This window comes from Neomonachus schauinslandi, chromosome 5 (genome assembly GCF_002201575.2).
Source record: "Neomonachus schauinslandi chromosome 5, ASM220157v2, whole genome shotgun sequence".
NCBI classification, from domain to species: domain Eukaryota; kingdom Metazoa; phylum Chordata; class Mammalia; order Carnivora; family Phocidae; genus Neomonachus; species Neomonachus schauinslandi.
This window is the reverse complement of record NC_058407.1, coordinates 12,305,000-12,316,729: the sequence shown is the minus strand read 5'-3', so window position 1 is coordinate 12,316,729 and position 11,730 is coordinate 12,305,000. Positions and strand designations below refer to the sequence as shown.

The window sequence follows — 11,730 nt, the reverse complement described above, 5'->3', positions numbered from 1 at the left end:
GCTGAACTGAACTGCAGTAAAGGTAGCCCAAGCTTGAGCTTCTGCCTCTTTTAAAAGGGCAGTGGGAGCTGCCTTCTCTACCTTGCCCACCATCCTTGTCTCTCTTGGAAAAAAGAAGAGAAAATTACTAAACTCATTCCCCGATTCTCCTCCCTTGCTACAGACACAACCATTTAAAATTTGGCCTTATCTCCACTGAGCAGTGGCTTGCCATTTCTGTGAATGGCCCCTATTTGAACATGACATGAAATTTCTGTTTCTTTAGTGAGTAAAAGCTCTCCCTCAAAACAAAAGCAAAAGAAAAAAGAAAAAAAATCCTCCCTGCCCCCATTCTCTAGAACTGTGAAAGCCCCACATCCTATACCCCTTCCTCTAACTAAAATATTTATATACATACAACAAAAATTGTCTTAACAGCAACAAACCAAACTTTGGCTTGGGGAGGGGAACCCTTACAAATGGCCAATGGCCTCGGGCAGTATGGCGTCCCCTATTCCATGCATTCCTCCCCAGAATCAGTAAGACTGCATCGAGGCCTCTAGCTTCGTTGATGTCTCCCCTCGTTTCAGGCACAGCCTCTCCTCCCAGTCATCAGGAGAGAGAGGGTTTCACAGGGGGAGAAGATAGGTATTTTACACAACAGGCCAGTCCCTCCCGGATAGATCACTCTGCTTACAAAGAATGCTTGATGCTGTCATATGTCAGTCATTTTAATTCAGGGACATGAATCAGTTATCAGTCAAGAACACGTGTGGAGGCAGGAGTAAAAAAAAAAAAAGAAAAAACAACAACAAAACAAATGGAAAACAAACCTATAACAAACCAGAAGCTCCATGTCTCTGAATTACTCCCTTTAGCAGCTATCCCTTGGGTGAGAGGTCACCCTAGTACCAATGTGAATAGACCAGGGAGCCAAACAGACCGTGCTTTTCTGTTTTCTAATACCTTCATTTTGGAAATGCTGCAGGACCCTTGCCTTTATCATTAACAGCTAATAGCTAGAAGAGAAACACCTTCTCCCCTACCTTGTCAATATGTATTAAATCAAAGCCAGGGAGCCATAGCAGTGACTCACCGCTGTGGTCACCACACAACTTCCTGGCAACACGTGAGAGGAGATCCTTGCCAGGACACACCCTCCTTCCACCAGGGGAGGGGAGGAGCCTCAGGGGCTCTGGGTTTTATCTCCTGTAGTGTTCATGTATGCCAAGCGGTCGAGTGCTCGGCTGGGTGTCTTTGGAGGAAAATGAGAAGCCGGGCGGAGTGGCCACGAGAGCTCAAGACCATGGACAGAGAAGTGGCTCACAGAATGCTCTGGAAGATGGGAATTCCTATGGCTTTGGAGCTAGTTAGTACAAAGTGCCTTTGCCTGCCCTCACATGCCCCGATCACCACAAACTTCCAGGGACAGTTGCCCCGGGACTCGGAGCTTTATCTTTTGCCAACACTCTCCATATGTTTCATACCTTGTACTGACCTCCTGATGCAAGAGAAAAGCACAGGAATATCAGAGCCCTGCCAGACATCATCTGATATCCCTTTTCTCTTCCTTACCCTCTTTACTGGCTCCCAACACTTGGTACTTCTAAACCCTCAAGCCGGAAGATCTGGTTGCTGGCTATTTATTCTCCTGTCCCTGGGTCCTAAATTCCTGACTCTTGAGGACTTGGGAGCAGGGAGTTCATAGAAGGACAGATGAGCTAAGCCGTGGTTCAGAGAAAAGGGAAGCAGCCCAGCAGGAATGCTAGGATCTCAGGAAAGAAAAGAATGATCTTTTTCACACTCCAGAGTTCATTCTGAGATCGGTTTCCTAATGAGGTGTTTATTATCCACAGTCTGAGAGCATGTTTGGAAATATTAATATTATAATTCCAAAAACGATGCCAACTGTCTCAGGCTGTGCAGGTAAGATGATTGTAAAAAGAATGGAGAAGACAGGAGGGAAGAGGAGAGGAAAGTGTCTTTTTAATCCTCCTGCTTTGCAAGCACAAATTCCTGTCATCTCTCAGCATGTGGATTCCAGCCACAGCCAAGCAGAATTGCCTGCCGAAGACCAGAAACTCAGAAGACTAGAAGAATATCCTGTGGCAGACAGATCTCCTCCACTTCTGCTCGTCCCCCAGCCACTCAGCACCGGATACACTTTGGTAGCTCTGTCTGCTGATTTCTGATCACATGCATTCATCAGCTCCTAAGGTCTCCCCTTCCTCATTAACTGCCTCTTCCGTGATTGACAGAATAAGCTAAGCACGGACATACAGACATGGAAATGCATTATTTTTTTTTTTTTTTTTACAAAAGTTAAAAAAAAAAAGAAAAAAAAGAAAAAAATGCACAATCTTTGGAACAAAAGAATTAAAGGCAGAAATGTAAAGGAAAAAATACATATTCAAAGAACATAGTGAGGTATAAAAAAGTATTCTCTCTTTTTTTGTGTTTTTTGTTTGTTTGTTTGTTTTTCCTCTTCATCTTGCTATAGAGTTCCTCTACTAGTAAATATTGCAATAGCCAGGCCTCATGAACTGGGGGGCTGTCCCATTTGCAGGGTCTCACGTCACTTCAGTAGGGGGCAAATCGGCTGTAGCCACCTCGGTATAAACTCGCCTGCAGTAATTAAAGACATAAAAATAATTAAAAGGTTGATGAGAGAAGCACTGAGAATGAAGGAAAATGTCCTGAAAAGGGATTTGGAAAAACAGCTTCTTTAGAAGCTGTAAAACAACTGGTAAGATGTTACCTAGTGCAGTGAAGTCAGGAAACCGACTTCTGCCTCTAAGATGCTCAAACCAGAGCCCAGAACACTTACTGAGGACCTGATATTCTCCTGTCCCTGCTTTGCTTCATTATTTACATCAATCAGCACAGAAGGGAAACTCAATACAGTTTAAAACCAGATCTGTAAATAATCTGACGTTTAAAAGCATGAGTTTCTGTTTACCTTGATCACATCATCACAATTGTGACCTGAAGCAGCTAGCTGATTTTACCTTTGTACACGTCACCTGTCCGTGGAGAACAGGCTCCTCTCACCACTAGCTGTCACGTACCATGTCTGACATGGTGCTGGATTTAAACCGGAGTCAACCTTTCAACTCCTCAAGTCTAGCTCCTCTATAATCTAGAATATATGCCAACTAGGCTGCTTGTGGACATACACGAATTTATTTCTATCTATCTCTCTGGAGTTTTAACCGGGCTTTGTTCTTTCTTTGCTTCTTCAGGATTGGACTTGTATCTTTTGGGCACATAAAATCTCAGGAATTTCCATCACTGTCTTTATTTTGTCTGTCTCTACCTCAATTGCACACCTACATTCCCTTAGGACCCTGCTACTTCCTCCCACAAATCTTCATATCGGGAGAGACTAAGTGTGAGAAATGACGGGCTCTCTCATATTCCTCTGAGTCAAATTTCATTTATCACTCTGCCTCCCCGTCCAACACCTCTGTCCACATTCCCAGGCTGCTGCCCGGCTGAGAATATTAGGGATGTTGCTGTGGAACAGCCCGTCTCTGCTGCAGCCCGGAGGCATCCAGGCCAACAAAGAAATACTGCCGTGAGGATTCCAGTTTGGTTGGAGGGGTCTGGGGCTGGGGGTGGGGAGTTCTTCTAGATGAGCTCAATGGACCTTTCTTACACTTCCAGGAAAATACCCTATTTTGCCATAAATGTTACTGTAAGGCATTCGCGTGGTGATTTCCAGCACTACCTGCCAGAAGGCTCGGGAATGGCAGGGACAGCCTTTGGTATCTGCATCTGACACTAATGTCCGTTTTTTGAAAAACTTACTGTGAAAGCTGGAGAGTCTCATGCCCCTACGTCTTCGCTAACACCTATCGATTAAACCAAGCCACGGGCATGCATCCAACAGCTGAGCCAATATAAAACGTTGACCTGCTCCCTTCTTTCTCTCCCACATGATGCCGTTACTCAGGGCAGACTGTCACTGCTCATTCCTCCCTGCCCTTAACCAGGTCAAGTGGCTCACACTTCAACACACAGATAAAGAAGCTGATGTGAACTTTCCAGAGAGTCTTCTGTGGCTTCAGGACTTTGGCAATGGAGAAGGGGCTGAATCTGTTACTTCTCTAGATCTTTTGGAATCTGTAGGCAAAAGTTAAACGGAGTAAAGTGGTTAAGAAGAAAAAGGGCACACGCCATACTCACCACAGCGCCAACTCCGTAGCTAGCGGCAGGGGCAAGGGCGTGGTACGGGTCGGCTGTGTACACCCTGCCGTAACTGAAAGAGGAGATGCAATCAGGGAGATCAGGCCAAGGCTGTGCGCTACCAGAATGACAGGGTTTACTGTGCTAAAGACTTGTGGGTAACTTGGTCTTGGAACGTTACTGGGGAACTTTCTCTCTCTACTCCCAAATGCAGTAACGCCGAAAAATTCTCAAGTACCTCTCTACAGCGGGAGAGAACGGAGCCGGGGATGAGGAAGAGGGAGAGCGGGGTCACAGCCAGAAAGGGACAAGGAGACCAAGCGGGGGCGGGCCGGGGGCCAGCGCGGCGCTGACAGGAGGGCGGCGGGCGGCACCTACCCGTCACTGTAGGCCGCGGCGGCGGCGGCGGCAGCTGTGGCCGCAGTTGCAGTAGCGGGCTGGGCGTATCTGTAGGCTGCGTATCCGCCCTACAGGAGAGAAGAGAACTGACTTTACAGATACCTCCCCCCTAGGGCCGGCCGCACACACACCCACCCACACGCAGACGTACGCGCACGATGACACGGGGACAGACACAAACACGGACACACACGTGGGGGAAGAATGTTTCAAACTGCCTCGGTCTGCATGTTATCGTTCCTCTGGCACAGAATGAAGCTCCACCCAATGCAGGGACGTGCTCTCCAGTATGGGACGGTAACAAAAGTAAAACTCTCTCAGTAGGACCTGTTCTCAGATTTAAGAAACGAAGATAGGATTTCAGATCTGTCTTACTTCACAGTCTTCACAGGGCAAATATCTGCAGGGAGTTGGGAGAACTTAACCTGACGGGGAATGTAAATATAGAACTAGAACATACTAAATTTGTGTGTGTTAACTTCAGATTCTCAGATGGATTTACTGCTGAGACTACGGACGGTATGTAATGGAAAGGTCCTCTATAGTGCTGTGCTCCATCAGGCCTCGCACGTTTGCCAAGAGGCTAAGATAACCAGGCAACATTTAGAAGGAAAACCCAGTGTAGATCAGGGGTTGGCAAACTTCAATCTGTGAGCCGACGCAGCTTGCCACCTGCTTTTGGAAGCAGGTATGAAGAGACCGTCTGGCCTCCAAAGCCGAAAATATTTACCACTTGGCCCTTCAGAGCAAAAACCTGCCAGTTCTGATCTACATTTCAGACTCAGACAAATCACATTACAAACGGCCCAGGACCCTGCGGTGGGACTCACCTAGGTGAGGAAGCCCTCCCTCCATGCCCCGGGCATTTAACTGCATTTATTCTCCTCTCCCAAAAGATTCGGAGATTCTTCCACTCCAATCTCGTAGCAGGCTCTGGAGCTCTTCTGCCAATGGGCCCAATATCCTCTCAGTCCTGGAGACTTTCAGACTCCCACATCCTGTTTCTTCCCCTCAGTTTAGGGGAACCAAATACCCCAAAGGTTTTCACTGTCAGGGTGAACCATATGTACTTCCCATTAAGCATTTCGAAGATAAACACAACAGTAAGTGCCACATGAGACAGGCTATTTTAAAAAGTGGCGAGCCCTATTTTTCCTCTTCTTTAACCTTCAAGAATTCATCTATTTCACCTAAACCTAATTCAGAAGTGAATTTTTATTACTATCTTCTCCCTATCAGATATAACTATGTTCAGCTGGTGCACTTAGGCACCATTTCATTTATTCTTTCTCCAAGTGAACACACTGCATTATGGAGGAACATTTACTCCTGCTCTCTAAATGTATGCTGCTTGAAGCCATCCAAAGTAGCTTCAAATGTACACTGAAAGTATCCCTGATTGAATTTCAGTAGTCATGCATTATTCCTCTTTGTTCTTCAAGTGAATCACTCAGAAAAGCAAACATTTCTTTCTTAATTACAAATTCTTCCACAGATATCTATATACATCAGAAGATTCTAATTAATATCACCCAACACTGACAATGAAATGGTAGAGGACAGAAACATGGCAGGAAGCACCCTCGGGGCTGTGTGTGATCAACACGTTCGCTTTGACATCTGGCCAGGTCTACAGGAACGGGCAGGCCAGGCTGGTCTGGGCAAAGCTACACATCGCAGGCTGCATCCCATACCCTGCCGTATCTGTGTGTGTAACTGCATCTACCTACACATATACGCATTATACATAAACTAAAGGGTCTCTTTACCTTATTCCTTTTTAGGAAAAACATTTGTTAAAGCAACAGGTTAATCTTTATAGTTGAAATTTTAAGCTTTAAATGAACCTTTAAAGGCTCAATTTTTCATTATAACTACAGATGATTCCATTAAGTTTAGAACTGAAGTTTGCTGGTGTTTTATAGCAGGGCTGGTTTTAGTAAAACTTCTTTGTAAACAAGGATAATGTGGTAAACAAGCAGTATGTGGTTTGTCTCCTTAGCATTCCTTCAAACACCAAAAGAATCTTTAAAAATTAAAAAGTCAAGGTAATAAAAGCAGTTAAAGCCCAATTTATGTTTACCTGAGCAAAACATTCAAAAACTGAAGTTCTATGCCATAGGGCAGAGTATACATTCCAGGGCAGAGTATACATTCCCATTAAGGGATTCTGAGGCTCAAAAGTACTGACCTGACTCTCAGAAAGTCTCAGTAAAGTCAGAGATACTGGGGATTCTATCAAATCATAGCTTTGAGCGGTAGTGCACTAATGCTGTAAAAAGAGGTTCTGAATGAGGTTACTGATAGGACCACTTCCCCTCCCCTTCCTCAGCCTGTAAGAAGCCAGCAGAACTGCAATGGTTTTGGGGTAATGTTACTATTAACCAAAACAATTCAAAATGGATCAGACCGTGGGAAAGAAGTTTCCTTCCAAGCCAGAAGGAGATGAGAAGACTCTTATCTGTAGTAGTTTCCCTCTGTTATAAGTGGACTCAGACTTTGGAGTGTGAATTTGATGAGGTTCTTTGCTATTTAAATTCAGGAAAATGGGACAAATGGGACAGGGATACAAATATTTTGTTGCCAACAAAAGGCTTGAGAAGAATATCAGCATTAAGAAAAACTACACTAATTTTTTTTAAGCTGATAATATTTCAACGACCACCCTCCTAATTACTTTACAGTGGTGCTACAGAGAGGCCCGTTAAGGTGTGGGGGGGGCTGTGTTTAGGATGGACAGATAATATTCCAATAAACTAATCTGGTCATTCATCGGTGACTATCCCCCAACTAGAAAAATTAAATTGTATATCACGGATTTACTTCTCTCAGATGGAGTCTTACCAAAGCATTTCTGCTGCTGCTTCAAACAAAATATATCAAAAACTGTAAGACAAAGAAAATTCAGACGTATTTATTAATCTACTCCGATTTCGGAGTGCGTCAAGCTTCCAGGCCGAGAAATTGTTTTCTCAACTTTCACCTCGACTAGCAAGTCTGAAATCTTTTCTAGAACATGAGAACAAAGCGCAGTTTGAAACACCAAGGTTTTCATTACTGTTTCTTAAGTTTTTCAAAAAGAACAAGGGTGGGGAAGGGAGTAGGAGAGACAGGGTTCAGGCGTGGGGGGGGGGTAATGGCGCCACATTGATTAATCACATTAAAAACTAAGCATGCCAACATCTGGAGCTAAAACAACCAGCAAAATCACCACGTTCAGACTCGTATTGGCTAACTCTATCTATCCCAGCATTCTCTTGGGACAGCGGTTCGCCCTCGGCTCTACCACAAGCTCGGTGAAGTACACAGCCTCAATTACTAGAGCGTGCAGCCACGACAACCCTGCTATTACGGAGACAGTCAGTCACCACTCGAGTTAACATTCCAGACCCTAACAACTGGCCCTCCCCAGCCCAAGGAAATAGTCAAGGTCGCCCCCCCTCGCCCTGGCCCACACCACAATGTTAATAATTATAACAAGCAGTAACCCATCTGTTATATCAGAGAAGGGAACAGAGACTCCACTGAGAGATTTAGAGTGAGATGTTAACGTGTCTTCAGCTGACTGCACAAACAAACAAACAAAAAAAAAAAAAAAAGAGGAGAAATAATTCATTTGGAGATATGAAGTCATGAAATAGCTGATGTGTATTGCTTTTAACCATGCACTGATGCAAAACTGAAGCAACCATTAAGAATAAAAATTAAAAAGGACATATGTATTTACACACAATCAGACCTGTTGGATCTGAAGCAGTTTGCAGACTCTATCTGTGTGTGATTTGAAATAAAACAAAAAATGGGGATTAGCATGGCCACAGCACACCCTAGTGTAGGAGGGCACACACGGACTGCTTTCTGGAACCCTGATGGCTGGACACATTTGGCATGGTTGAGCCTGGTCCAAATACACGCGTGCCCCTTTAAAAGGATTACTCTCTTATTCCTTTGTAACTCACTGTGAATGCCTCCGGAGTGTCCCCAACAGGGGCAGCCCAACACTCCATCACTGCCCTATGCACCCTTCCTGACCCTGCTAGTGAGGTTCAGTCCTGACCCGCGGAGCGAGCTTGGGTGCTGGCCTTTGGGCAGCACCCATCCATTCTGACCCAGGGTTCTTTGGACGTAGTTCCCGGGCTTAAGCGGTCTATCTTTTCACATATCCATGACACATCCCTGCCTTCAACTTTCAGCTCTTTCCCAGGAAAGCGTGGTTACCTTTAAGATCCTTTTGTTGTTCAAGTCTCAGCTGTCCAGGATCCATCAACACCTGCTAGGGATTCTCTACTCCACTCTGAATCGATTTTATCATTTAATTAACTTTATAATGTTGCCACATTGACCACAGGACTTTTCTAAAACAGTTGTCTTAACCAGAACAAGATGGAAGGGCTCTACATATCCACCTCTCCCGTATCTGACCTTTATCTGCATTATCTATTAGCATGATCTCACATGGGTAGACATTCCCCTTGTCTTGATTTTAACCTAGCCATTAATTTTATTATATTTTTGTTTTAGATTTACATTAAAACAGGACTTTGGTGAGCATGTGATGTCAAGACACCTTCTTTCTACCTGGAAGACAGTTACATTATATGACACTGAGAAGAGTGTGTATTTCAAGACCAGCAGACAAAATGAGAGCTTGTTCCCTGCACATGGTGTACAGATTTATAGAGCGAGGGGAGTAGGGGTGGGTGGGTGGAGAGAAAGGCAGGGGTGGTGCTTAAAAGCACTATAGGGAGCAGGATCTAGCCCAAGGAGCTTGGGTTGAATGTTGTGCCTCTGGGCATCACTTTATTTGTCCGTGCCCGGTTCTAACCCCCTCCCTTCTCTCGCCTCCTTCCCACTCCAGCCGAGAGCCATCGCCCTAGATGGACCCTGCAGGAGTGGCTCGTAGGAGACCGTTCTTCTGTGGCAATATGGCACCCCTGATTAAATGTGAGTAAATACAGACGTGAACACAAACGCTTGTAATAATGAGAATATTGTTACTATTCTTGACAGTGACCTATCTGCTTTGAAAAGTAGATATGAAAAGGTCTTAAAGATAAGTATTTACATATTATTTAAAATTGGGGCGAGGGGAAGAAACTGTCATGATCAACTTATCTTCCACTTATGACTTCAATGGTAGATGAGAGATGATCTTTAATGAATCAAACCTCTCAAACACTCCACTATTTCACTTCTCCCCAAATTAGTTCATTTCCCAAATCTCGCTGGGTAGGCACAAAAAGAAACTAGCTGAACTGTGACAGGCTGTCTGCTGTCCTTCCCCTGAGCATCCAGCTATCAGCAAACTGAACAGTGCATTATTATCCAAATGAACTCACTGACCTTATTTTAAGGAGAAAGGCAAAGAGGGCAAAGGGAATACATGTTTCAAGTTTTAGAGTCCCAGTGGATCTAGATTTTTAGGCAACTTCAAACTTAGGTAACAGCACGGTCCAATCACTACTATGGTCTTACTGGGGGGCCCAATCAGGGATTCAGGAGTCCTGTCCGCAGAGACTCGACTTCCTCCCTTTCCTCATTTCTTTCACGGTGGAGAGAAGATGTCTCCACCTGCTAAGATCTCCAAGTATAAAAGCCCAGTTTGAACGCCATGGAGAAATGTGATTGACAAACTAAGAGAGGCGGCCGTGATGGGACAGTGCACAGCACACGCCTGGCGTGGACAGCGGCAATGGGACGCGAGCACTTAATTTTGGAGGAGGTGCCATCACGCATAGAACTGGACTGCGCGCTGCTGAGGTAGCAGGGCTTAGATCACACGCTCACAAGTCTCGGTTGTCCAAAAAAGCCTCTGTTCCCATCTCTAACGTGGAGCTGGAATGGTTAGTATAATTCAATTTTTTCACTGCAATCCACAATCTGATTGATTGGCAGGTCACACTGGCACTCCTACCTGAGGTATTTTAGCGCTAATGATTGGTTCCTGTAAGACTATTCTATAACAGAACACAGGAAGAGCAGTTCAAAAAACACAGCTGTGGAAGGAAAACAATCATACAAAAAGCCCGCTAAGGGGCCCACCAGCCTTTTCTTTCCTTTGGATGCAAGCATGCTTTTCACAGGGTAAGAATTAGGAGCAGTTTGTTATCCCCTTAAAAAGTGAATTAGGGTGAACCATGCCTTTTCTACTGGTCAAGAAAAAGAGGGGTGGGGAGGGCACATGATCTATCTGCTACACTCAAGGCTTCTCACTGTGGTCTCTTTACACACTGCGGCACAACGGCTAGATCAGTTCCCCAGAGAGGCAAGAGCCACAAAAGAAACAGAAAAGAAGCAAATGGCTAGCAGGGATTACGGACTAACAACAGAACAGAGAGAGATTAAAAAAAAAAAAAAAAAATCTCCACAATTAACAGCCTACATTAGTACAACTTAAGATAAAACAGGCAGCTTAAATTCTTTTTCCTCATGATGTTTCTTCAAGCTCTGGTTTGGTGCACTTGTAGTGGACAGACCCTCCACTCGTCCTTACTGCTCATCTGTATTTCTGAGGAAACAAGGACTCTGTGTATATGGATAGATTTCCACAGGCGGGAAAATGTACAGAGAGAAGGAAACAAACTCAAGGAAACAAAGAGGGGCGCTGTGTGTGTGTGTATGTGTGTGTTTAAAAGAAGCATCCCTGGCTCCCTCACATCTGGAAGTGGGAATATTAAGTTCTCCAAGCTGTAGTTACATGAGCCTTCACTCAACAGCTACACCTCATTATGTAGTCTTGTTTTTCCTTAGCAGGGTCAGATATTATTGCAAGCACTGGTGACTAACTTTTCCCTCCTTTAAGATAGGAACTAAGAAATGATAACATTATGATTAATTCTTTTTGTTAAGAAAGCACCACTGATCAAACAAGTATTTCAGCAAGGTCTCTAAATTATTTCTATTTAGCTTCATAAGGTGATCCAGTTAGATTAAAAAAATTTTTTTTCAAGAGTATTTTCTCAGTAAGTACAGAAAAATCATCTCTCTCTTAATAAAATCGTATATTGTGAACTAAAGAAATAAGAGAACTGTAAGCAAATATTTGGTTGGTTCACTTAAACAAGGTGGAAGTAGGCAAATCTTAATAAGGTAAGCCATACTTAAAAAAAAATCCCCAAATAAAGAAGATATTAGAGAGAGAGAGAGGAAAAAAAAACACCTTTA

At 44.2% G+C, this 11,730-nt stretch overlaps 1 protein-coding gene across 6 annotated transcripts in view; it reads right to left on the bottom strand.

Annotated features, from left to right (window-relative positions):
* Positions 1 to 602: 602 nt before the first annotated feature.
* The window catches only part of RBFOX2 (RNA binding fox-1 homolog 2), a 274,381-nt gene continuing 263,253 nt past the window's right edge, over positions 603 to 11,730 (bottom strand). For all 6 annotated transcript variants that reach the window (XM_044915336.1, XM_044915338.1, XM_044915340.1 and 3 more), the window contains 3 exons: positions 4,546 to 4,634; positions 4,168 to 4,240; positions 603 to 2,604 (listed from right to left, as the gene is read on the bottom strand). In XM_044915336.1, the coding sequence (XP_044771271.1) occupies positions 2,560 to 2,604; positions 4,168 to 4,240; positions 4,546 to 4,634 (207 nt within the window). In that variant the 3' untranslated portion in view covers positions 603 to 2,559. The remainder of the gene's footprint in view (positions 2,605 to 4,167; positions 4,241 to 4,545; positions 4,635 to 11,730) is intronic.